Source organism: Pundamilia nyererei, unplaced genomic scaffold, assembly GCF_000239375.1.
Source record: "Pundamilia nyererei isolate P.nyererei 1_Seehausen unplaced genomic scaffold, PunNye1.0 scaffold00152, whole genome shotgun sequence".
Lineage (NCBI taxonomy): Eukaryota > Metazoa > Chordata > Actinopteri > Cichliformes > Cichlidae > Pundamilia > Pundamilia nyererei.
The window spans coordinates 1,433,704-1,459,307 of NW_005187553.1; the positions used below are offsets into that span (position 1 = coordinate 1,433,704).

At 39.7% G+C, this 25,604-nt stretch overlaps 3 protein-coding genes across 6 annotated transcripts; 1 reads left to right on the forward strand and 2 right to left on the reverse strand.

Annotated features, from left to right (window-relative positions):
* Positions 1 to 1,196: 1,196 nt before the first annotated feature.
* tgfb1a (transforming growth factor, beta 1a) lies at positions 1,197 to 11,877 on the reverse strand. Its single transcript, XM_005745039.1, has 7 exons — positions 11,497 to 11,877; positions 9,836 to 10,254; positions 4,272 to 4,556; positions 3,906 to 4,137; positions 3,350 to 3,500; positions 2,535 to 2,645; positions 1,197 to 2,435 (listed from the first exon to the last, which is right to left on the reverse strand). Exons 2-7 carry the CDS (start codon positions 10,158 to 10,160, stop codon positions 2,388 to 2,390), a joined length of 1,152 nt encoding a protein of 383 aa, XP_005745096.1. The 5' UTR covers positions 10,161 to 10,254; positions 11,497 to 11,877; the 3' UTR covers positions 1,197 to 2,387.
* A 3,648-nt stretch (positions 11,878 to 15,525) lies between these two features.
* LOC102214921 (cyclin-dependent kinase-like 1) lies at positions 15,526 to 20,213 on the forward strand. 4 transcript variants are annotated; one of them, XM_005745040.2, is made up of 12 exons: positions 15,526 to 15,661; positions 15,797 to 15,849; positions 15,934 to 16,022; positions 16,187 to 16,376; positions 16,566 to 16,687; positions 17,425 to 17,497; positions 18,414 to 18,504; positions 18,824 to 19,024; positions 19,356 to 19,438; positions 19,520 to 19,576; positions 19,755 to 19,907; positions 20,077 to 20,213. In XM_005745040.2, exons 4-12 carry the CDS (start codon positions 16,209 to 16,211, stop codon positions 20,170 to 20,172), a joined length of 1,044 nt encoding a protein of 347 aa, XP_005745097.1. In that variant the 5' UTR covers positions 15,526 to 15,661; positions 15,797 to 15,849; positions 15,934 to 16,022; positions 16,187 to 16,208; the 3' UTR covers positions 20,173 to 20,213. The 4 variants fall into 4 exon arrangements, with proteins under 4 accessions (XP_005745097.1, XP_013769261.1, XP_013769262.1 ...); XM_013913807.1 differs by having other exon boundaries at positions 15,526 to 15,849; XM_013913808.1 differs by lacking the exon at positions 15,934 to 16,022 and having other exon boundaries at positions 15,526 to 15,849.
* A 922-nt stretch (positions 20,214 to 21,135) lies between these two features.
* LOC102215576 (cytochrome P450 2F2-like) lies at positions 21,136 to 24,930 on the reverse strand. The gene is given in 9 exon segments (XM_013913809.1): positions 21,136 to 21,494; positions 21,712 to 21,853; positions 21,944 to 22,128; positions 22,377 to 22,512; positions 22,739 to 22,915; positions 23,058 to 23,218; positions 24,045 to 24,194; positions 24,281 to 24,443; positions 24,760 to 24,930. Coding segments are annotated over 9 exon segments (1,467 nt in total). The 3' UTR covers positions 21,136 to 21,312.
* Between the last annotated feature and the right edge of the window lie 674 nt (positions 24,931 to 25,604).

Sequence of the window (25,604 nt, forward strand, 5' to 3'; positions counted from 1 at the left end):
GGCAACAGATCACTCAGAATCATTTTGAGAGGTGAGACTGAAGAGGATTCAATTATTTTGATGATGTTTCATTATACTTTGTTTAGCTGCCTTTCCAAACAGGCGCTTTGTGTGTTCTTTCATTGGGGGAAAATTGCTGTGCTTTCTGGGTAACATGACCAGCCTTGGAACAAGATAGCACTGATCACTGTCACTTTGTTAACAGCACAAGCATCCCCCACACGAGTCACTAGCACAAAGCTTATGTAAGGCATTTGATGTTGGTGTGCTTGAGCTGTGTCTGTGTGTCAGTGGGTTCAGTGTTTTCATATGCATGTGCACAGTATGTGTGTTTAATTTTCCATGTAGTCACTGCCCTTAAGTCTGGGACTTACCAACGGGTCTGGACCTGCTCTCCTCATTCCCAATTCAGCCTCATGGGCTGACAATAATCCCTTGAGTACAGAGTGAGAGGGGTGGGGTTGGGACGGTGGGGGTGTGGTGTACAGAGATAGCATAAAAACTGGAAAGGCATCCATCCCTTCAGGTTAAGACAGTGCAACTAAAGAACCTGTACATCCGAGCATTCTTTGCCACTGGTGAAGCCAAATAGGACTTTTTGCTGCTGTTCTTCAGTCATCCCATAATTGCCCTGCAGTTGGCCTGAAATAGTCCACATGGTGCCATAAGCCAAGCTTTTCCATCGGCCGATCTGTTCCCCGACACTGGAAAGTCATTGTACAAGTACACAAGTACAAGTAGTGTTTTAAAAAAACTGATTGTGAAAGACATCAAGAAAGAGAAGTAGTCACACACTGAAGTGTAGAAGGAAAAGGAGGTGCAAGGGGTGGGGTCCCAGTCTGTCAAGTACGGCAACGACCCTGAACTTCAAATCACTCTTAGTTTCAAATTGAAGTCACAGTTTTATCTCAACTAGCGTTACATTTTCATCTTATTTTTTTTACCTAACATGACTGTACTCTAAAAATGTTTTAGTTACAGTTTTTTGAGGAAAACCACGTCTAACAACACGACTCTTTTGAACTGTTTTTGTGATGACAAAGACAAGATGATGAAATTCACGTCTACATCACTTTAGGTGTGTTTCAGTTTATGCTTTCGTCAAGTCGGCTTACAGTTAAAACAGACGCATACATGCACTGACAAGTGCAACGCAAACCCACACACGCACACACCTAATCAAGGCAACTCTCCGCCAAGTGGAAACATCTCCTGTGGTTTATTTTGCTCATAAAATCTTCCACCATCACAACATAATTTAACATGTTTATTTCTTTTTTTTTGTTTGAATATTTACAAATAGACATTATAAAAGCAGGTGCACCAGAAAAACATAGAAAGCTGAAATCATGTGTTGGTTTTATTCCTAATGCGAGTCATAGAAGCCAGACCAGTTCATGAGTTTGAAAGAAAAAACATCCTTGTGAAACTTCCTGAAATTAAAATAATTTACCATGATTTTAAAACAAAATAAAATAAAACAATAAGTATTAATAGCCTTACTCATATCAGCACTACCACCATGTGTCCATTAATAGAGAACATGTATGGCGGTAAGTCCCCAGAGGGATTAAAAACATGATGTCATCACTCTCAGCTGATAGTGCCTCTGGCTTTGAAAAACCAGTGGGGTTAAAGGACAATCTGACATTCAGTTATGAACATTATGAACAGAAACATACTGATAAAATGCATATTAGAAGTCACGTGGGTTGAAAAAAGAAAATAAAACTAATGGACGGTTCTTGTAAAATGAAAGTCCAGCCTTTCAGTCAAAAGGGATTTTCCCCAGGTTGGACTCTCCCTGTGTCTTTTTCTGTCCTTTATGATGTAGCCATGCAAAAACACCTACAGCCTTATCTTTGAGGAAAACCCCAACATCCCTGGTTTTCCACCTGTAATTCAGCACCTTTCACCAGGACCTGTTTTGGACGATGATGTGGTCATCTGAAATGTCCCACGTTTTCATCCCTGAATATGGATATTCTTCCATGAACGTTCATTATTGTCCTCGTGCTTTTTTGTCCAAATTTTATTGTCTCACACACTTCTTTTATGTACATTATTATTCTTTAGACACCTGTCAGTGCAACAAATAAATTAATTCATTTCAAGACCGACAATTTTACTACGACAATTTATAAATGTACGTATAAAAACTATAATCGTTAATATGTAGAAGAAAAAAAAAGAGGTCCATGGCTTAATGTGCATCAAATGTGACAACTGAAGGATTGTGGGAGAAAAGCTTTAAAATATTTTGTTCCCCATGTCCACATTATCTCAAATTCTCTGTCACTTGCTCTTATCTGTAGTCTCCAACACAACATCTTCTTTCCCTCTGTGTTTTGAGAGGAGGAGGCAGAGCTGTGTGCCATACTATATTTTTAGCTACACTTGCAGGACTTCACGATCATATTGGACAGCTGCTCCACCTGCAAGTAGAAAATAACAGTGATGTGATCAATTATATATTGTTTTCACATAAAATGTTCTGCAAACATTTGACCTGAAAGTGACTGCAGTATAGATACCTTGTATTGCCTCCCCACATAGTAGATGATTGGCAGTGGCTCTAGTGTCTGTGGCGCACAGCAGGGCTGGGCAGAAGCTCCGGGGTTATGATGTTTGTACAGTGCCAGAATCTGTAGGCAAGATTTATGAGAATTTACTCACCAAGACAACATGGTCCGAAGCAAATGTAATACATAAGTACAACATTTCTAAGAATTTTCAGTGTGATTTTAGAAAAATCTTAATACAAACTACAATACTTTACTTTTTAAAGACATTTTTGCACAAATTTTTGAAAGTCCCAGAGTTTCCTCAATGAGTGGAAAGTGTTAAAAGTATTAAGGGCCATAAAAAGGATATTTAGCTTTTTAAAAGAGTAAAAACAACCAGAGACAAAGTTTTTGTCATCATTTCAGCCCTAACCTAATCAGGTTTGGCACAAACAAAGCTCCTGCTCCTTTACTGACGAGGGGGCAACGCATGAGGTAGCTCTGTGTATACTGATTTTTGGCGGATTTTTCACACTACATCCCCTTCCTGCAACCTGCAAGGGATTTGTGTTTTTGTTTTTCTCATAAAACCATTGGTTTTCCTTCTGAGTGGGATTTGTCTCTACCAGAATTTTATATAACCAGTTAAATTCAGATAGTCCTAGTGCCGTAGTGCTTAGAGCTAAAATAATGCAAGTAGTCTTTGCATTTTGGTTTATTTAAATCATCAAGAATTATTATGGCAACATATAAATACAACATTTCCATTAACATTTTTTCCAGACTTTAAGAAATTGCCTCCTGGGATTCGGGAGAAATAACACTCATGAAAATGCACACAGTACCTGAGAATATTTGTTTTCTGCATCCCAGATATAGGTGCAGGACCCCATGCAGTAGTTGGCATAGTAACCCGTTGGCTTATGGATCCACTTCCATCCTAGATCTTTCCTGAAGTCAATGTACAGTTTCTTCAAACAGCAGTTGTGTGATTGGCTGCAAAAGAGAAAACAGTGTGAAGATGAGATGGTGCAAAGAGTATTGAAATCAAGTCAGTTTTAAAGCTGTAGGAGGATAACTGTTATGTTGGGAGACAACATTACACTCCATTTAACCCTATGGCTGGGCCTTGGAGGTAAACTCCATCTTGTGTATATGTGTGGGGGTAAATGAGAGGCACACTGTAATCTGTCTAAGATTATAAAACATTTTAAAGCTACAGTCCATTTATTATACAGCCACTAAAATGACCACAGAATTACAGCATGGATAAACAGGGATAGTTGATGTTTGTTGTTTCAGTGGTCTGTATTTTGAAGCTGCTCGTGGTTTAGTAGGTTACTATTGCAGCTTTAAAGCAGAAATGGAGTGGAATAAATCATTAAGGTCAGAATTGCTTACGTGTTGCAGCTGTCCGCCGTGTCAGTGGAACGTTTTGTGCGTAAACTCTTAGAGTGGTTGGTTTTAGGGATGGACATGGTAAAGATGTAGGGTAGCTGCTGGTTCAGCTTCTCTAATTCTTTAGTGTCTCCCCTCTTGCTCGTAGTCCCAGAGATGATAAAATTTAAAGTACCATCGTCATGCGGCATGCCGCATTCACAGTACCGCCGAAGTTCAAACTTCTGTTCATTCTCTAGTAACAGAAAAAAATCATGGAGGAGGGAAATATTACCTAGAAATTATATGATATCACACATGGGCTGAACTAAATAAATGGAAAGATTGACAAATACATGATGATGAAATAAAAATAAATGCTTATCTCACCATTCCCTTGGAGCCAGGTCCGCAGAGGTTCAGTGACATCAAAGGACAGCCATTTGTCCTTCAGCATGTTTGTGACAAAGCGAGACGCATGGTAACGAGTCGAGGTCCCCTGGCTATAGTATAGCTCCACTCTCTCCTCAGACAAAATCATGGGCTCCTTAATGAGCATCCGTAGCTCTGCTCTGGTGAGTAGCAGATTGCCCCCGACGTTACTCCGTATCTGAGCGATGTTGAAGCTCATTGAGATGACCGTGGGCTTGTAGTTGGTGTTTGAGTTGTTTTTTACTGTATGATGTAAGAAGAGGAAATTATGTTTTGATATTTTGACAAACAACCCATCTAAGTGCATTTAATGGGCAGATGTACATCTCATGTATATCTTGTGGTACAATATTTCAAAAGAACTTCATCCATCACGAAGGGAACCAACTTTCATGGTAGATGTACTTTAAACTGTCTTTTATTAAAAGCTAGTTGTAATGTGTTTTTAGTCTTTTAGGAGTTATTATTATATTGAAAAATGTAAAGAAAGCTAATGTGGAACAGTTTAAATGTTGGACCAGGACCAAATGTCAGTCAGCACAACATAGAACTTCCAAGAAATCTTTTCTTTGACTGTCTCAATAACTCCGTATCAAACTTGCTTTAAACATGGCATTTGTATTGCTGCAGACCCAAGTGGGTGCAGTGTTAAACTTGATGTTGTTCAGATGAGGGGTTCTCTGTGCTTTGTTCTCTGCTAACAGTCTTTCTCCTACAGTTACTGCTGCTCCACTCTGTATTTAGGGGGAGGGGCACATATGTACAAAAGAGGCATGTTTCTTTGGCTAACTTTGCCAACCCTTTGACCTCTCCGTTGAACCATTCCAACTAGGCCAAGTTTACCCTAACATGAATTTAATTATAACTTTAAGCATAAAGCCAGGAATGAACCCTCAAAGTGCCTTTTTGTAGGATGTGATAAAATAAGAATAAGCCACAATGTTACTAAATGTCATCACGCCTAGTTTAAAACTAAAAAGGCTCTCACAAAATACCTTTTTTCAATTTTCAATTTAACTTTATATGATGAGTATTGTCTGTGGTTTCCTGTGACAGACAACTTCTTGGTACTTAAATGTGCAGTTCTCAAGAAAGCTGCAACCCACAATCTGCCTGTCTACCACATTTAAACGTATGCAATCATTCAAACACGTTCGAACCTTATAGCTGATCTCTTTTTAATACAGTAATGTTATGATGGTTTATGACCTACTTTAAAAGGCACTGCACTAGTATATTTAAATGCTTAGATGTGAGCTAGTCCCAAAAAACCTTCACTCTACACCTCTGCTGTTTCTCTGCTCTCCCTCATTTTGCCATTTTCCTCTGAATTCATTAACATTAGGCAAAGGCAACAAGTTTTGGCATTAAAACATTCTATTCGTGTTTAGAATTTACTCATTTTTCATTACACGTTTTGGTTATTTTTAATCATGAATCTTTACTTGTTTTTTTTTGTGAGACCACTCCTAGAGCTTATTTGGTAAGTCATCCTATCGTTACTGTATTTGGTAAATGGTATTTAATGTAAATGGTCTTTAGTGTAATATCTGTAAACACAAAGAAAAGAACTATGATTTTTAAAGGGATGACTGGGCATTGTAAGGTTAGAATTAATGGACATATGGCTCAAAAACAGGACTCTCGAATTAGCGGGTTCAGATTTTTCAAATCAAGCCAAGTTAATTACAACTTTTAACTTCTAAACTGTTAACAACACTGATATTTAGTAAACATTACAACACTTAGATGTATATCAATGTTTTTTATGAATAAAGTAAATGAAAGGCTTCTTTCATAAGTGCTTGTCAGGATTACACATTAATCAGATAAAATGGCTGAGCTCAGTGTTACTCAATAATCATAACTGCAGCCAAGTGTTCATCTCTTCCAGCTGTTGCTAAAGTTGACCAACATGAATATTTAGTTCTTTTACAGTTTTGCTGCCCATATGCGCAACTTTAATCATAGCATGAAGATGCCTAGAGGGCTTGATAAAAAACAGAGACAAGCTACTAGAGGCTTTAACACCATAAATGTATGAGTGTTACGATCGAAAAGATTACGTCGAACAGTGACATGCAAAGATAAGCACAGGAAGGCAGAAGATCAAGAGTGAAACACTATAGAAAGCGAGTGAGAGGCTCAGAGAGGGGCAATGTAACTGTTAAACACAATGGTAAGGAAACAGCACAGGGAAGAATGCACTCTTGAATATAACTCACAGTTGTGAGGGGTGAGAGGGTGTGAGTGGGGGTGTGGAGAAATTGGAGATGTGTATCAATGGAGCGCAAGTACTGGCCGGGACCCAAACCCTCTACTATGTCTCAGCCTGCCAAAGCAAGGGTTCTCTGCTCTCAAGTCCGGGAATTACTCTCTGATAGGAATTGCAACCCAGCCTTGCATACTTGTGCTACATATTCAGCCCAGGCTGTACCAGGATACTCCATGTCACGGCTGCTTGTATATCATCTACCATCTGCATTGTGGCTGAGGTAGTGTTTCACCCCTTGCAGTGAGGCCGAACTGAAACCAAAAAGAACTGATGTGGAGTGTAACGGGAAATGAGATGACAGTTTACTGGTACCACCCAGAGCAGTCAAATATTTGGTTTGAAGCATATGAATGGAAACACAGACGGTCACAACAACGTACAGTATGTCAAGTGGAATTGGTGTGCCAGGCAAACGCATGCACGGAAAGTCAGAGTCTCCATTTAGTTTGAGAAAAGTGAGATAAATGTGTTAAGGGTTAGAGAAGTGTTTGCAAAACAGGAAATTAAGTCACTTCCCCTAAGAAGCATATTGGCTGCTGCACCATAATTACGTTGACGCTTTATCTTCACTTCTACTTTCCAATTAACAGAGTTTGCATTGTCTCTAGGGTCCTTTCGCTGAAATGGCTCTGTGATCAAAATTAATCATTTAGAGTAGAAAGTGTAAGAAATGAGCTCCATGTTCAGCTAAAAAAAATCTCTCTCTCTGCTAGACGGGGTAGAGATAGCATCCTAGCCTGCATATAAATGTGGGTGTGGGGGGATTTGTGTGTTGAATCAAGGCCTATCCACAGGTAAGCCAGGGACAGCTGTTGTGACAGGTTGAGTAACAGCTCTATAATTACCAGTAGGAGGAACCAGATTCCAGCAACTGACTAAATATTGGCCTTCTTCCCTCTCAGCTCCACCTTCTCACAGCCTCCTCATCAATGTCTTGTTTCCCCACTTCACCCTATTTCACACTTGACTTTGGTCCCTTGTTGCTACTCCTTTCTACAATACAGCTTTAAGTTCATTTACTTGTAACTACAATAATTACTTCACAGAAGTGAACTAATTTCATCCCAGAATAGCACAAAGTGGCTAGCTTCCAAATGAGAAAAGCGTTCCCTCGTGTAAATTGGACCAAAACTCCTTTTAATAGGAGGATAACTTGTGTGGGCTTCAAGGGAGATATATGAGTGCTAAACAGCAAAAGGAATTTAGCTTAATCTACCACACAATTACCACAATGAAGACTAAACCTATTATGTTCTAAATGCTCTGCACACAAATATGTTTCCCCCGTAGAATGATTTTGAGAGTCAGGAAAGTGTCTGCTGCCCAATAAAATTTAAATGTAGAAAAGAATTGTTAATGGAAATAAAAATATTTTTCCCCCTGTATTCTATTTCTGTTGTTTCGTTCAAACCACTTATTACAGAAAAGCTGGATAAAATCCTTGCGTGTGTGTATGTGTGGCTTTTTTTAAATTCACAATTGCAAAGCAGTACTTGATGGCCTTAACATTTATCCTCATACATTTGTCATTCTCCTTTTTCAGTGTGCAGAGGTTGACTCAACAGTGGCTCCATAGTGTAATGGTTTACACATTCCCCTAGCAAGCGAACCTCCCAGGATTGAAACAGCAAAATCCCTAGCTTGATCCCAGGAGGAGACAAATCCCTTGTGTCTCCTCCCAGAAAGTCATCCGACATAAAAACCTGCCAAATCAAATACGTGGTGCTACATGCTGTTGTGACCCCTCGTGAGTAAGGGGGCAGCTACTTTCAGCTGTTCCCTTATTAGCTGATTCAAAACAAGGCAGCGGATAGATAAGGCAGTGGATGGGTGTTCTGTGGCATTCCAGAGCTATAGAAAACACATGCTCCCCATGGGCACCGCTTGTACCGGACCTGAGTCATTCAAGATCTCAGTGGCCATCAGCCTGTCTTCCTTCCTGTCAAGCTGCCCTGTCACAAACACACTGCAAACACATTGATATAATAAGCTCAGGAAACCCGCAGATAGAGGAGTGCAAAGGAAAGAAGTGAGAGAGAGAGAGAGCGCGCAATATGGATAATCATGGTTCAAGGGACACACTGAAACTAGTCAGTGACAAAGAGAAGCAAAAGTGATGGAGAACAAGTGACAGGTTAAGCAAGGGAGAACTCAATGCTCAAGTTACAGGAAAACCCCAATCCCTGAGGGTCAAAGTCAGAGAGAAAGAAAAAAGAGAAAATGAAAGAGAAAAAGAGCAAGCATGAGTGAAGGAGTTCATTTCATGTCTCTTCCTATTGCTTTTCTACTTTTCATCCTGTTCTTTGGTTGTTACCTAAGCAGAACAAAATTGTGCTCTTCATTTTGAAGGTTGCTTTGTTCTCTCTTTGGTCTACACACTCCTGAGCATGGTCCATCCACTAAAGTGTGCTGTTTGAAGTGGTGGATAAAAGGGGGATAGTGTGGATGGCTGCCTGATAGGGTGATGAGTATAGACATGCAGAGAACAATGGAGCATAGAAGCAAAACTAGAAAATATGTTTATCGTAATAGTTTGGGAATCATTAGGCAATTACAGCCAGAAACCATTTGGCTGAACAAACATCATATGCAGCCTTGCCAGACAAAGAGCAGTAATAAAGCAGTAAAAATGCCATAGATATCATGTAAGCAACACAGCATCAGACCAGATGCTGCACAGAGTTCTGCTAACTTGTAATGCCTGTGATCTCTGAACCCCTGAAACTGCCTCAGGATCTTTGGTGGAGATCATAAGGGTTACACGTGTTGAGGGAATTTATGGTCAAGATTGGAACTGACACCAGCCATAAGGCATACAGTGAATGCTTGGGAGTGCAGCTTGAAACTTCTGGACAGCACTGTGTGCACTATATTTAATATTAGTGTTGATCAACCAGACAAAGAGCAGTAAGGACTGTACAGGGGGACTGTAAACAATGCTATTGTTGTGTTTCTGCTAGTAATAACAACATTATTACCGCAGTATTGCTGTAGTGGAGGGATTAACAGCAGCACTTCCAGTGACATCTGGACAATAACTATTTTTTCAGAGTGGAAAGTGTCAGTGCAATGCTAGTGTTCACCTTGAATTATGTCTCAGCTTGTAAATGTAGTAGCATAAATAACAGTCATTACTTGACATTCAACTATAGTTAAGCCATCAGGAATTGCCCCCTTTCTTAATATTCAATCAGGATTCACAGATTCAAGATTTATATATTGCTGCTAAGGGTAATTTTATACTCACCTTTCATGATGAACCTGTTAACCACCTTGGCAAAGTATTCCTCCTCCTTTTGTTCTGTGGGGATGTTTTCCTCTTCCAGAACCTGCTGCTCCTTCAGAATCTCACTGGTGCTGTTGTAGAGTGATAGCAAGTTGGCAGGGATCTCTTCCTTCTCCCCAGCCTCTTCTGGCGCCTTTTGCAAACGCAGTTTGGTGAGGATCTGGCTCCTAATGGCCTCGATGCGTTTTTTCTTCACCATCTCCAAGTCCACAGTGTTACATGTAGACAGATTGTGTACACTGCCCACCATGTACACGACCAGCAATATCAAGAACCACAATTTCATGTTGACAGCCTGTCTGTGCAGTCACTTGTGTTCTTTGGTTCTTAGTAAAAGCTCCTCCGACTTCCCTTTCAATGCCTTCGTCCAACCGGGGATCCTTTGGGAACAGTGAATCACTCAGTGGAGAGGTGTCACTGACGCAAAGTGTTTACACACGACAAAACAATTACAGCAGTGTGGAGAGTCCTGAAAATTCACCACCACGGCTGTCACTGCTGCTGTAAAAAGTACCTAACACATCTGTCTTATTTGCATAGAAACAGGTGGAAAGAATCCCAGTGAGCAGACAGACATCCAGTGATGACCCAGCCTCTGACTCAGCCAAACAGGTAACCCAGTTACGTCCCACAGGATGAAGCAAGTCCAGAACAGAGCTGTCAAATGCTAAAAGAGCCCATGCACACAGTCAGTGCCCTTTTGTAAGTTTCTACAACACCTCTAGGTCCAAAACAAACTACTACCCATCAAGGATTCAGCAGATTTGTTTCTGTGCTCACAGACCAATGTTTGACTCATATGTTTTCAAACCTCCAAATCCAAGATTATATTATGTTATTATATAAACTGAATCCTGTCTATTTTAGAGCTAGCATATCATCCTCCACATGTCACCACAGTCTTTCTTACAGAGGCAACCTAAGTGAATGTGAAAAGAGTAGTATGGCACTCAGCAAAATGAAGACAGGTGTTTACAGAGCCCAAGTTACTTGTTATCTAAGACTAAGACATTTAAATTGGCACAATTTCTTATTAGTGCTAATGACAAATATTTCCCCAGTAATGTTCTGTAATAAAGAGAAAATATTAATAATAGTCTCTGCTTAAAAAGTTTGAAAATGATCTTCCTATTTTTTTTTAGGTTTGGTGAGATGACCTCAGCCTTTACAGTCCAGATAAAACTCTCAGGCGCTTTTAGTCAGTCCGGAGCTAATCAAATATCAATGGTTAAAAGAAAGAAATTGTTCTCAAAGAAGTTACTTTCATCAACTTATTCAATACCAGTCACAAACCTGCACATGCCCCTATAGAAAAACATTTCACAAACATGTACTGCTCTTGGCTCTAACTACCTCTTTTTACTAGTAACAACATGTGATCTGTGTACAGCTGCACTACACCAGAAATTGCTTTCAACGCCTCTGTCTCATGCCTACTTCACAGACAGAGCAGCTGTCTCTCTATCCCTCTCCTCTCTCTCAAACATGATAATACGATAGTGTATGCTCTCTGGGTTCCACTTGTGAGATTAAATGTCTCAAGCGCGTTTGCTATCAGAAGATTAAAATGTCAGTCTCAATGAAACAGTGTCCTCCGGTAACAGATTTTAAGTTTGACACACCTTCTTTAAATGGTGATGTACCATCCAGACACAGCGGCAGTAACAACAGCAGTAGCCGTCCCTCTTAACTTATGCTGTTTTGGGAACTGGATTTTAGTCTCGTCTCTCTTCTATCTTCCCTCTGTCCATCCAGCAGTATCGCCTCGTTATTTTCCTCCACAGTTTCTTCACACCTTCTTCCTTCGAGGCTCCAGCGACAAGACTCCCTATTCGCACCTCTGTTTAACTCGGAGTCTCTGCTCGTACTCTTTCTCTCTCCTCCTGCTTGTCAGAGCTTGCTGGTGACAAAGTGATTTGTGGGAGCTCTGCGCTTAGATAACTTCTTTTGCCTTGCTCTGCCTCTTTCTCTCCCCCCCCTCTAGCTCTTCTCTTTCTCTTGTTCCTGTTACTCTATTAGAGCGAGCAGCTCTCCGCCCAGGAAATGAGGGTAACGGCCGCAGTGTAAAACATCTGCTGTTTAACAGAGCTGACTTCTGTCCACATCAGGAAGCCAGGAACTGAACATGCTTAATAACTGACTTTAGAAGCATTACCTCTGTCACACTGCGATGTCTGCAACCGAGGCAGTGATGATATGTCAATAAAGTCTTATACAAATTTTTCACCGAATGCCCACCACATTTACCTGGTGGATAAAAAGGTGTAAGCCAAACCATGTCAAAGAACTGAGCCACTTGAGACAAGCTGGTTTAAAAATAGAAAAGTGAATTTCAAAGCATTGGGAGCCAACAGGGCAGGGCTGTGTGGTGCACTGTTCTGCGTCTGGGTGCTTTTTAGAGGTTAGATTGTATATTTTCAAAAGAAGGGCTAGACTAAAACAAACTTAGATTATTTCAATCTTTTTGTCTCATTCTGATGGATGATTCAACAGAGAAGTAAAGATAGCAAACTATCGTTGCACAGTGGAGACTCTTGGAAATTTTTAAGGTTTAGCCAAATGTGCTCATGAATAAGCTGTTCATTACAAACTGAGAATAAATAGTGACATTCAGCATTGGGGAAAGTCAGGGCAAAATCCCCTTGTATTTCAGCAGTACTATAACAACAGTTGTCAGTTAAACAAGGAACCTAAAGGCTGTTTAAGTGTCAGCTTTTCCACGGCTCTGATTACCCTTAATGATAAGACAGTGAGAAAAAAACAAAAAAGGGTGATCAAATGTCAGCAGTCATTACTGTAAACCAGTCAGTCACAACATCAACAGCATCTTATTTAGTGTTGTTAAATCCTCCATACACTGTCTGGGCATGGAGACAGGAACTCTGGGGCTGTCCGCCGATGCCTGGCACAAGTAGGGTCTTTGGGTCCATTGGGCCTTCACGGACTGGGCTTGTTCTATGGAATCCTGCGGTTGCGCAGTCTGACTGGGAGTATGGAAAACAAAGCCAAAGCCTGTGGATCTTGGCTGTGTTGTTGATCCATTTCTGAGCAGGTTTTTGCAGTGTGGCAGTGTGTTCTCCTGCTGGGGGAGACCCCTGCCATCATGGAGTCCCTATGACATTGGGGGATCTACATTGGAATTTAGTTAGGTGGTATATGTCAAAGTAAAAGTCATATGAATCCTAGGTCCCAAGGTTTCCCAGCACTGTAAACAGATTATGCTTTTACTGTTACCTGTGTGTCTGTTTTTAATGTTGTTGCTGATCTATGTCGTTTGTGTTGCGACACCTAAACTTTGATTGGCATACACTGCCATCTGGTGGGCAAATATGGTATAACGGTTATAGAAGTGACTTTCTTATCGATAGTAAGTTTGGTGGTATGGATATTTGGTGTGGATATTTCAAATTATTTCCCCTACAAAAATATCCATTACAAATGTATACTGCCGTTTTAACAACAGGAAAACAAGATAGGCAAGAGTAACGATTGAAAATTACAAGAGGAAAAAATCTTACACACAGCCTTAAGAAGCAGACCTAATAAACACGCAAATCCAGAAGAAGTGCGATTGAAGACAAACGAGACAGACTGTTTTATAATGGCTAAAAAAGACCTTTTATGTCGTCATGCTTTTAACTGGATGTGTATTCTGTAATACAATTAAGAGTGTCACAGTGGATAGAGTATTTTGGGAAACCTCTGAACAGAAGTTGTGTGAAAGTTTGCTGTAGCAAGAAATCTCAGTTACATAAGTGCTTAAGAAGATGGCATCCATCTCTTACTGACACTGCACAGCCATCCTGTCTGACCAGTCTGCCATGGGGCATTTCATACCTGTCACCACATAGCCCGCATGGCAGTAGCTCAAGGTGTCTGTGTGTCTCTGAGCACAAGAGTGCAACTTGGACTGCTTTCCCATCATTCACATTGAAGAGCTAAATGATTCTCTGTGTTATTCTGCTAAAGATCCCACACAGCTGTGGTAAACACTGAAGTCTCTGAAAGAAGTGAGGTAAAAGATTCACAGTCAACAGAGAGAACAGATAGTATATGAATCATATCACCACATCAGATGTTGTAAGGTCTTACAAAGGTCTTTCCAACTGATGACAATATTGAGAACTGGCATGAAGTTTGCTCTGGGATTTGGTTTGGATAACAGCTTTTACTCTCAAAGCTGAGGTCATTCGTTTTTATGCTAAATGTTTTATAATAAATCATTGATGCTGACTGGGTGTTGTTGATTGTGTGATCTAAAACTTAATTAGAGGAAATTAATTTTAGCTGTCACAAGTCTTGGGGTTATTTTTGTACACTTTTCTAGCACTGGGTTGGACCTCATTTGCTTTCTGAATTGCCTTAATTCTTTATTGCGCAGATTCAACGAGGTACTGGAAGCATTCCTTAGAGGGTTTTGGCCCATATTTACATGATAACATCACACAGTTGCTGCAGCTTTGTTGGCTGCACATCCATGATGCAAATCTCCTGTTCCATCACATCCCAAACCTGCACTGTTGGATTGGGACGTGGGTATAGATCAGGGGTGGGCAACTCCAGGCCCCGAGGGCCGATGTCCTGCAGGTTTTAGATGTGTCCTTGATTCAACACAGCTGATTTAAACATGTCTAGAAGTTCTCCAGAGGCCTGGTAATGAACTAATCACTTGATTTAGGTGTGTTGACCCATGGTGAGATCTAAAACCTGCAGAACACCAGCCCTCAAGGCCTGAAGTTGCCCACCCCTGGTATAGATGGATGGACATGGTGAAGGTTCTTACTTGAAGCAACAATTGTCAAGTAGGATGTGGTGTTTAAATTATGCTCAGTTCTTCTAAGGGGCATAACATGTCACAAGAAATAATCCCCACGCACTTTTACATCAGCAGCCTGACCCACTGATACAAGGCAGGATGGAACCATGCTTTCATGTTATATATGCAGAATTCTGACCCTTCCACCTGCATGTTCCAGCAGAAATCAAGACTGGTGAGAACAGGCAATGTTTTTATAACTTTCCAATTGCAGAAAATTGTACCCTCATTTTCCTGCTCTTAGCCTACAGGACTAGCTCTAAGTGTAGTCTTCTGCAGCCCATCTGATTCAAGGTTCAAGACATTGTGCATTCAGATTTGCTCTTATGCATACCTTGGTTGTGACAAGTGGTTATTTGAGTTACTGTTGCCTTTCCCAGAGAACTGTAGTATGTTGGATACCTTCTTTTTTTTTTTGGACCAGTCTTTGTAAACTCAGGGGATGGTTTTGTAGGAATATCCCAGCAAATTATCACTTTTTGAAATACTTTTTGAAATCAGGCCATCTGCCACCAGCAACCATGCTATGTTCAAAGGCACTTAAATAACGTTTCTTCTCCATTCTGATCCTCAATTTGAACTTCAACATATCAGATTTTACTTATGTCTCCATGCCTAAATGCAATGGATTGCTACTAATCACATTAAAACTTGAGCAAGCACCTGAACAAGTGTGCCTAATAAAGTGGCCGAGGGTTGGGTTTTTTTTTTTTTTGGGGGGGGGGGGGGGGTGTTAAGTTCCTTTTTGTATCTTCAATATGCATCAAAAATGTGCCATATAATACATATTTAAACTACTCATTAACTTTTTGCTGCTACTTGCTTCTTCTCAGGCTAGTGTCACCTGTCTCCATAGTTACAACGAAAGTGTATACGTGCGTGTCTTACGCAGGCGGCTTTGTGAATTGATGTTCTGTGTTTGGGACGCATTTCTGCCCTTTTTGTGCATTTTGCCACAAGTAAGGTAAAAGGTGAGTTTATAGAAGTATTATTTCTGTGTCGACACGTTTCCGAGGCGTCGTTTTAAAGGGACACTGCGTTAAAAATGACTCGCACTGAGTTAGTGGACTGTGCCGATTCGAAATAATACCTGTTGGGTTACCAAGGTGGTGACGACGCATCGGGAGAGGAAACAGCAAATAGCAATGAAAGCGAGAAGGTGAGAGTCCTCTTTAGTGTGACATTAGTAAATTCAAGACCAAGGAGCCTGACAGGTAATACCAGAGATGGCTATTCTTTGTAGCTTTGCGGACGTTTGATGGACTCACTACTGACATAAAGACAGATTCTGGACCTGTGTGCCTCTCAGACGTTGAAAACGGTTACGTCTCCGTGAGTTAATTTTGTCCTCAAACACACATATCTTGCCCTGTGACTTTTATTTGGGCCCACCTTTAAAAAAATATCCCCAGTAATGAAAGATTGCAGTGAAAACTGATGAAGTATGGCACCGATAGCGATTTTAAATAAAATGGGGAACATTTATTTTTTGACAGGTGACAGTTTTCAGCTGCCATAATGGAGAAATACGAAAAGCTGTCCAAAATTGGTGAGGGTTCCTACGGTGTGGTGTTCAAATGCAGGCACAGAGATACTGGCCAAATAGTCGCCATCAAGAAGTTTGTGGAGTCTGAAGATGATCCAGTTATTAAGAAGATTGCATTGCGAGAAATACGTATGCTGAAGGTGAGAAGACATTAGTTCTGGTATCAAGTTTTCCACATGTCACACCACACGTGTACACTTGCACACACACACATGTGCATGCTACATGAATTGATGAAAGAGTTTAACAAAAAAAAAATCCCTTTTTCAAACTTGTCAGGCTGTGAAGCACTGACACTGAAGTGTCTGTGATGTGTGCTCATCTTTTAGCAACTCAAACACGTGAATTTGGTCAACCTGCTTGAGGTGTTCAGGAGGAAAAGGCGGCTCCACTTGGTGTTTGAGTTCTGTGAACAGACAGTCCTAAATGAGCTTGACAAACATCCCCGAGGGTAAGTCAAAGCAGCACAGGAACAGCATGTGACAAATTAACTTTTTAAAATATCTGTTCACTCTTTGCCAGTTTGGGATTAGTGGTTATGTTTGTTGTGGTAGAGCTGCTGAAGGGTAACATACTTGGAAATTCAAATAATCATTCCATTCAACCTCCAGATGTGTTGATAAAGTAACATTATAACTAAGGAATTTAGGTTTAAGGAGTCATCTATTTGGCAAATAGTTTGCCAAAGAAGAATTTGGTATTTCTAACAGGAGAATGACAGAAGAAAGGAACAGGGTGAATTAGAAAGAGGGAGCAAGACTGTAGCTAAGAAATTCTGGTGACAGAAAATGCTGGCAGTAGAATGAGGGCGTAATAGGCAGTCTTAACATGAAGGATCAAAAAGTAGGAAAAAATAGCTCTTGTCTTTTCTCTGCACTTTGAGCAATGTATGGTCACAAGCCAAGATTTCAGTTTAGCTTTTGTCACGTGAACTCACGTAAACCACAATGGCTATCTGTTGTCTTACCATTTTTCTTTTTCCCACGAGACTGTGCAGCAGAAACTCTAGCTGGTCTTGAAAACAAAGGCGCTGCTGCTTTTAAAGACAGGCCTAGGATTACCCGGGTGACCGCAGGGCCGAGTAAAACACCACTTCTTTTATTGAAATGACTGGAATGACAGATGAGGACATTGTAATTTGTAAATAGTTTGTCTGTTTTTCCTTCCTTTGTCTCTTGTGGTCTCTAGGGTACCTGAGGCTCAGCTGAAAAGTATAGTATGGCAGACTCTGCAGGCTGTCAGCTTCTGCCACAAACACAATGTCAGTATATTTTATTATATGTTGCACTTCATCTAAATGATTTGCATATATTTATCTGATGCAGGTGAGCACATGCCTTATTTTTGTTAAATTACTCATTGCTGTAATACTTCCTTTCCTCTGTACTGGTATTTGACTTAGTGGCAAATGACTTACTGTGGAGGATGGTTGACGCATTCCTTTTTATATTAATCAAACCAAGTCTTTATTGATTTGATTAATATAGAAATGCTGTTTTGTTGTTTTTGGGGGGTTTTTTTGTGTTTTTTGTTTTTTACTCAGCAAAATCTCACGTATATAGTTATTTTATAAGTTAAATTATCTGATATCCGTAACATATTCATTTTTTAAATATATTTTTTCAGTGATTGTTATTTCCCAAACATTTATCTGTTTTTAAATGTTATATATTGCTCTTTATGATACACAGTTCTGCTTAATTCTGTAGCTAAATCTAACTACCGACTATATAAGCACCTTTTTGTGCATCATTGTAGCAAATATACTATTTCATAGTCATTTTTAATGTTCTCAAAGCTTTTATTGCAATGTTTGTTACACGTCATAATAGGTTCCCTTCTGAAATGTCAGTCTGTAAAACTAGTTGGTGCCTGTAGGGGGAGCAGTTCGCCTTATTGCTCCCTCCTATACACGCACACATAAGCAAACATATATATATATATATAGAGAGAGAGAGAGATAGACAAGCATAGGCAGGCTATCTGGTAAATAAAAAATAAAATAAACTCTTAGCCATACAGTATTAAGTTAAAAGTGTGACGGTTTCTAATCTCTTGCTCTTGTTCTTCCCCATTCATTTTTAATTTGCCAGCCTTAACATAAGCTTGTGGCTCTGACACAAAGAGACTGTATATCATGTTGCCTAAATCCCTGATAATGACTGTTTGTCTCACAGTGCATTCACCGTGATGTAAAGCCAGAGAACATCCTCCTCACTAAAACCGGAGTCATCAAGCTTTGTGACTTTGGCTTCGCCCGTATTCTGAGTAGGTCATTCAAGGAAGAGTGTTAATTTGTCTGTAATGACTTATTCAACACAGATCCTATATGTCAGCCCTGCTCATGGCCACCTCACTTTTAGAGTTCCAGTGAATGCATTGTACAGTGAAATGACACTGTACAGTCTCTCTTTACCCCTGCTGCGTAACGTTTCAGTGTCATGTTACCATACATTAACATGTAATCTTTCACCATGTCTTGTAATCCCTCCCTCAATTATGTATGTGTTATTTAGTGTGCATTATTCAGTATATTAATGTTTATGTGTATAAGTTGTCACCATGTGTATTTGTGTTGGTATACTAGCGGGACCAGAGGATGACTATACAGACTATGTAGCAACCCGCTGGTACCGGGCTCCTGAGCTGCTGGTCGGGGATACTCAGTACGGGCCTCCTGTTGACGTGTGGGCTTTGGGCTGTGTCTTTGCCGAGCTCCTCAATGGGAACCCACTTTGGCCCGGGAAGTCTGACGTTGACCAGCTCTACCTCATCAGGAAAACTCTGGGTAGACTGAAGAGCTGTTTAAAACACTAATGACATCAGTAACATCAGCATAAATTTACATCTACAATCAGGAGAACTGTCTTCTGTCAGACAGTCTGGTAGCTTTTTTTTTTTAACTAGAGAAACTGAACTAGTTGCTCAAAATAGGAGCTGTTTCCTCTTATTTAGTTGCTTGAAATTTTTTCACAGTATTGTTAGCTCATTGCACCCATTGCATGCAAATTGCTATTTTGTGTGAACTGAGCCAAACTGGTTTAGGTCCAAACACACCCTCAGACAACAAGAAACTTTTCACAGACAGGCTGGGTTAATAATCAAATTTCTGACCGTAGGTGACCTGATCCCCCATCACCAGCAGGTCTTCCGCTCCAATGTTTTCTTCAGTGGAGTTAGCATCCCTGAGCCTGATACAATGGTATGAAAACTATTAAAACCAAATCTGTGTTCATAATGAAGTCATAATGAATGGGGTTATATACTTTTTTTTTTGCTATAGGAACCTTTGGAAAAGCGCTTCCATGGAGTGTCTCCCCATGCCCTTCAGGTTATGAAGGTATATTTAGTGTAATACAGACTGGCTGATACAGCATCATGATTAATGCTACTGGACAATTTGTCAAAGACAATTTTTAACCAAATCAGTCCTTCAGGCCCAGCCAGTATAAGCGAGTCAGTTTTTGTCCACATATTTTGAAAAGCCTTTGCTTCATGCTAAGTCTCTGTGTTAACAGTCATCCCTGGTGATGGATCCTTCTTTGCGCCTGTCCTGTGAAGAGCTGCTAGAGCTGCCTTACTTCCAGGAGGAAGGAGGACTCAACTATGGCCGTGAGGGGGAGCGCCTAGGAAGACGACATGACAGAGGCTCCCGCCGCAGACAGGCTGGGGTCAGTGTGACACACAGGGGTTTAATCGTGCAAGAAAATGATCCAAAGCCCAAAGAGATTGTCCACACTGCTACAGCTACAAATGTCCTTAAACCGGTGCATGCAACTCTACACAGGCTGACAAGACATTATCCTAATACATTGTTTCCTTCTCTCTTTCACTCTCTAGGCTCAGTACCTCCCTCAGTTACCAAACAGTAACATCTCACCTGCACCAGAAGTCAAGAAACAAGTGAAGCAAAAATATCACCTGCCCAACATATAATAAATAAATTCATCTAGTGTTTAGTGGCTGAAATGTGTAAACGATGGAGTAAAGTTCTGCTTTGCGCAGTCATTTAAATAAGCTGATTTGAAGGAACATACGTTAATGTTGTGGTAAGTAAAATACGATTTTAATTCTGTGATTACTTATAGATATAAACGATATTCTTCATACAAAAAACAATAGTTTATATATTATGAGCTGAGATTAGGGCAAAGAATGCACAATCTGTTCGTATCATAGCTAAAGATACATCTACAAGATTGAAACAAATGTCTTGTAGTCACCACTGTGCCATTGCAAATTGGCTACAAGACTATACCGGTTTTCTGATACATCCAGTAATTACTAATCATACATTAAAATAGTTGAGCATTTTACCATATATAAGAGAAACAAATGCATCTATCTTCAGATTCTGTAAACATTGTTGATGTTGTTAATGTAAACCAAAAAAAGAGCATTTAGTACTGGATATTAGCCTGTATACTTGATGTTTAACTTCCTCACACAGTCTTAAGGTTTAATAAAAACCCACCATGAAAGCCAATACTTTAAGTAATTTGATGGGTTCTTAATGTACTCCAGCCACTGTCTCAATGGCGATACCTAAGGTCAGATGCAGGCATCCACTGTTACTCAGCCATCCACTGGAGTACGCATCGGCACACCAGCATCCTGACACATGGCTTGATCCATCACCTGACCTCAAACTTATCAAATTACAGATTTAACTCCTTGTTATATAGTTCAGTGATCTGTGCTGTAGACAGACAGGGTTTACCGTACACTATAAACAGCCCTACTTTTCTTTTTCCTGGTCAAAGCAACTTTTCACATAATGATTAATAAAATTTCCCATTCATCAATGAAATTACTTCATATGGATCTCTTCTCGTGGTTTATTGTATGATTAGGATGCTTTCTTTAAAAACAAGAGATTTCATGGAAAGATAGGTGGGAAAAGAAAATATACCACACCGAACAACATTGGATATGCTGTAAACAAGATGATAGAATTTACATAGACAGAAAAACACACTGAAGCACAGGGCATGAAAATTGATCGTAACAGCTAGTGATATCAGTCTTAAAAGTTTAGAAGATTGAAAACCCAGACTATAGTTTAAATCAGCATTACTAACGGGGTGTTGCAATAATTGTGTATCTGCGAGGCAAATTGGCAAAGCCACTGTACTCAGGGCTGAGGTCTATGCTGTCAGGCCCGCCAGGGCAAGAGAAAGTGAAATGTTGCAGCAGTGACACCAGGAAGAGGAAAATCTCCATGCAAGCAAGAGACTCTCCAATGCAAGATCTCTTTCCTGGAAGAAGAGCATAAATAAGCCAATGAGAAAAACAATATACATCTAACTGTGATGGAAAAAAAGATTGTTTTATGATTCTTCTCTTCACAGAAAAATCTTACTCAGAATATTCCAGGAAAGGGCATAATACCACAAAAATGTGTTAATAAGGTAGATCCAATGAGGAGCACATTTTCTAAAGGCGTGGAGGATAGAAGGAAATGTGCATCATTACCTGCAGAGAAGGGCAGAAATGCAGGGTTTTTCTTAAAGTTCCCATTGTTGTCCAGAAAGTGCTGGGGGTTAAAAGACCGTGGAGTTGCCCACCGTTTTTCATCTTTTAGCACAGAGTGCAACAAGGGAATAATTAGTGTATCCTGTTGAGAAAAGATGTTCAATCAGATGGGACATTTCTTATCTGGGAACATTCTGCATAAACAGCACTAAAATAGATTACATCAAAATACCTTGGGAATTGTGTAACCCCTGAAAGAAATGTCATGTAGTGCATAGTGAGGGATGCTCAAGGGGATAATATCTAGAAAACGTTGAATTTCATGGAGGACTGCGTCTGTATATGGAAGGGACTTCTTGTCTTCCATACAAGGGCAACGCTGTCCAACTACAGTGTCAATTTCCTGCTGAATGGTCTCTTTGGAATGAGAAGAAAATTGCAACATAATTAGTGGAGAAAGCTCTAAAGTCAGTAGCAAATCAGCAAAAAATAAGATTAAATAAAGACTTTCAAATATTTTAGTGCTGCTTTACAAAGAATTTTGGAGTGAACAATTAACACGAATTACCAATTATAATGTCATTCAGTCTGAAGTTTTATTTATTTTTAAGAGAAGAAAATCATCAGAGCAAGTGTGCAGAATTTCATTTGCTTTCTGTTTCTACCTTGTATTTGGGGGTATTTGATCAGAACATTTAATGCATATCTGATAGTTGAACTGGTGGTTTCAGTTCCTGCCAGATAAAGATTCAACACTGTTGACACCAAGTTGTCATAGTGGAACTGGCTTGTAGGAATGTGCTTTTCCAGAAAGTAAAAACAATTTTATCAGTTTAACAATACAACCTAAGATTAAAATTAAAGACTTTAAAATGCACTTGCAGGGGAATACCAATGCAAGGGAATTGTCTTATAATAGGGGGCATGCACATTTGTAAAAGAGCAATTATCAGCAGTAAATAAAAGAAGCCTAAGTGAGGTAATTCACAAAGATTTAGTCTGGTTATTAAATGTAGTTCTGTCACACCTTATTGAGTCTTAGGAGGAAGCAGTCAATGTAATCTCTGGGTGAACTTGCGTCCAGTGTGTCCTGACGTTCTTGGATTTTATTCATAATAAATGCTCTCATCTCCTCAAGTTTGGCAAACACATTGTGATGTGAACCGGGCAACCACTCCATCAACCGTGGGAAGATATTATAGAGCTGTGATGAGAGAAAAAAAAAAAGACTCGATTGCTGTGTTGCAATGTTGCTGAACTCTAGCTATTATTTGGGCACATTTGGTTTTTAATTGAATCACTCACCCGCCATGCCAGTTTCATGTTATTGTTACTTTAGCTTTTACCTGGCCCTGAGAACTGCTGCCAAATTTCAAGGTGTCTGAGATGATCTGCAGAAGGTATAGGAAGTGTTTATCATCATAACTGAAGCGCTGGCCAAACACCAAACAGCAGATAACATTGGACACGGTGCAGCTCAGGAAGAAGGTTGGATCAAAGGGTTTAGCTAAAAAAAGAAAAGAAAGAACGACATTCATCAATGTCACCCATGAAACAACAAACGGACACTAGTCAGGAGTCAACAATTTTCATTATAGTCCTGTTTTATTATTATCAAGAATTATATGAATACTTAAAACAGTTGCAACAACGACACTCAATCAAAAATATATGTTTATTTGTGTTAAATGCTTTTTTTAAGTTTAAGGTACATTTTTAAATGTTAATAACTAATTGTGTATTTTATTTGAAGCAGTAGGGCATGCAAAGATTAAAATTGTAGTATCAGTATTCTAACAGAGACATTACAAAAAGTCCCTGTGTAAGAAAACGCCTGCAGATGATAGGAAATTGTCTTTTGTTACTCAGTAATCCAGCAGAAAACTAAAGAGCATCATGACAACTGACACGTACAACAGCCATGAGAAACTGTGAACTTTAAAATTTACTGATATTTACTGGGAATTGGGCTTACCAGCAGTCAAAATCGCATCAAAATATATGACACTGTTTTACCTGAGAGCTTTTAGGATGATGTAAAATAGGCAACATTTACTTATATGTGTACAAAAACAGATCCAAAAATTACGGTGTTTCTGGAGCAACTTTTGATTTATTTACAACTTGATAATCATATGATTTGTGACTGCAAATCACTTAGTGTTGGTCAAAAAACAAACAGCAAGTCACAATGGACATGGTGCAAAAGCTCAAATGTACAACATCATTTAGTTTAGTTTATTTTGAATGTGTGAATATTTGTTTATAACTCTGTATATGACAAACTGAACACACAAAACAAGCACAGTCACCTTTCCATATTCTATACCAACCATTCATCTTTTTAATGCAGCCCACCAGATGACTGCTCTCCTCCTGGATCCACTCTTCCATTCCTTTACATCCCATCCCAAAGTCTCTCAAAGTTGTCAGGATAAACCTTCGTAGCTGTTGCCAACACTCTCCATTGCTAACACCCAAACCTTTTGAAAGGTAGAAGTAACGCATAGTTTCATAAACATGACCTTCACAAAAAAGACACATTGTAACATTAAATCCTCTATATTACCGTAGCCTTTGGAAGCTTTGAAAAGTAACGGGATAGGTCCTCGGCCAGAGAAGTCATCTGCTTGGTCCAGCAGCGCCTCCTTCACAGCATCATACCCCAACAAAATCACTGTGCGTTGGGGGCCCAGATACATCGTAATCACCGAGCCATATTTATCACTGAGCTGAAGGGTTAAATGGAAAAATGAGTGAGCTTATACAGACATACCAATCCCTGGGATCTTTAACACCAAAGCATAATCCTATGCCACAAGCAATGAAATATTTTGACAATCAGTTGAGGCTGATGTCTGTAAATAAATAAATAATGGTTTACTGGTATACTATAATGCTGTCTTACACAATAAAAATAACAATCAGCTTAGTGGTTTTTCCATAAGAATGCACAAAAACATGCACATACACACTGCAATCAAAACAGTCAGAACATTGTGTTAAACATTATGTGGGGGTTTATGTGTTAAGAAGTAATTCAGTCACCTTTAGCATAGTTTTGAATGGGGCCCTTTTGTCCATTTGTAGCACATTTCCGATGACAGGCAGGGCAGAGGGTCCGAGAGGTAAGGCAAGTTGCCTATGACTCTTGATGCTGAAAAGCTACAGTAACGTCAAGACAGCCCCTATTAAAATCAACGTGCCAGAAAACTCCATGATTTTCCAGGACAGAAACTCTTGCTGTTCCCTGGAGTTGAAATGGCTGAGAGATCAAAAGAGAACTAATTGAAATGCAGCCATTTACGCTGCTTGTCAGGCGCTGGTCAACCTTTTGCCTGGATTTCACGCTGTGCTGCGGAATGCTGTTGAGCAATATGCTGAGCCTTGTAGTCATACTTGAATCTGTCGGTTACATGTTTAATTTCAGATTGGTGTGAGAACAGTAAGTCCTGAAGGAAAACCCCTTTTTTTATGCTTATGTTACTAAACACCCACATGAGAGCAAAGGAAATCAGCTCTGCAGAAAATGCCACTGTACTGCAAAGAATAACCTTTGTCTTAGAGACAGTGGCAGCAACATTTGCATTATTCCATAGTACGAAGCACCTTTTTGTTTAGCCTCCAATCTGTCATATCATCTGGGTTTATTTGAAAAGGTTAAACAAACAGAAAAAAGAACAAGTTACATTAATAAATACAGACGTAATCAAATGATCAAATAATGAGTTTCAGTACAAGTATTAAATACTTTGTGGTTTGTGTTTAAAAAATAATTTTGTTTTTAGACTAGTAAAAATACGAGTTAGCATTTTCATTGAATAATTAAGAAATGTGAAAAAATGTAAACAACAAAAATGGGCCCAGTTGACATATGAAAAGTCAGCGCTTTA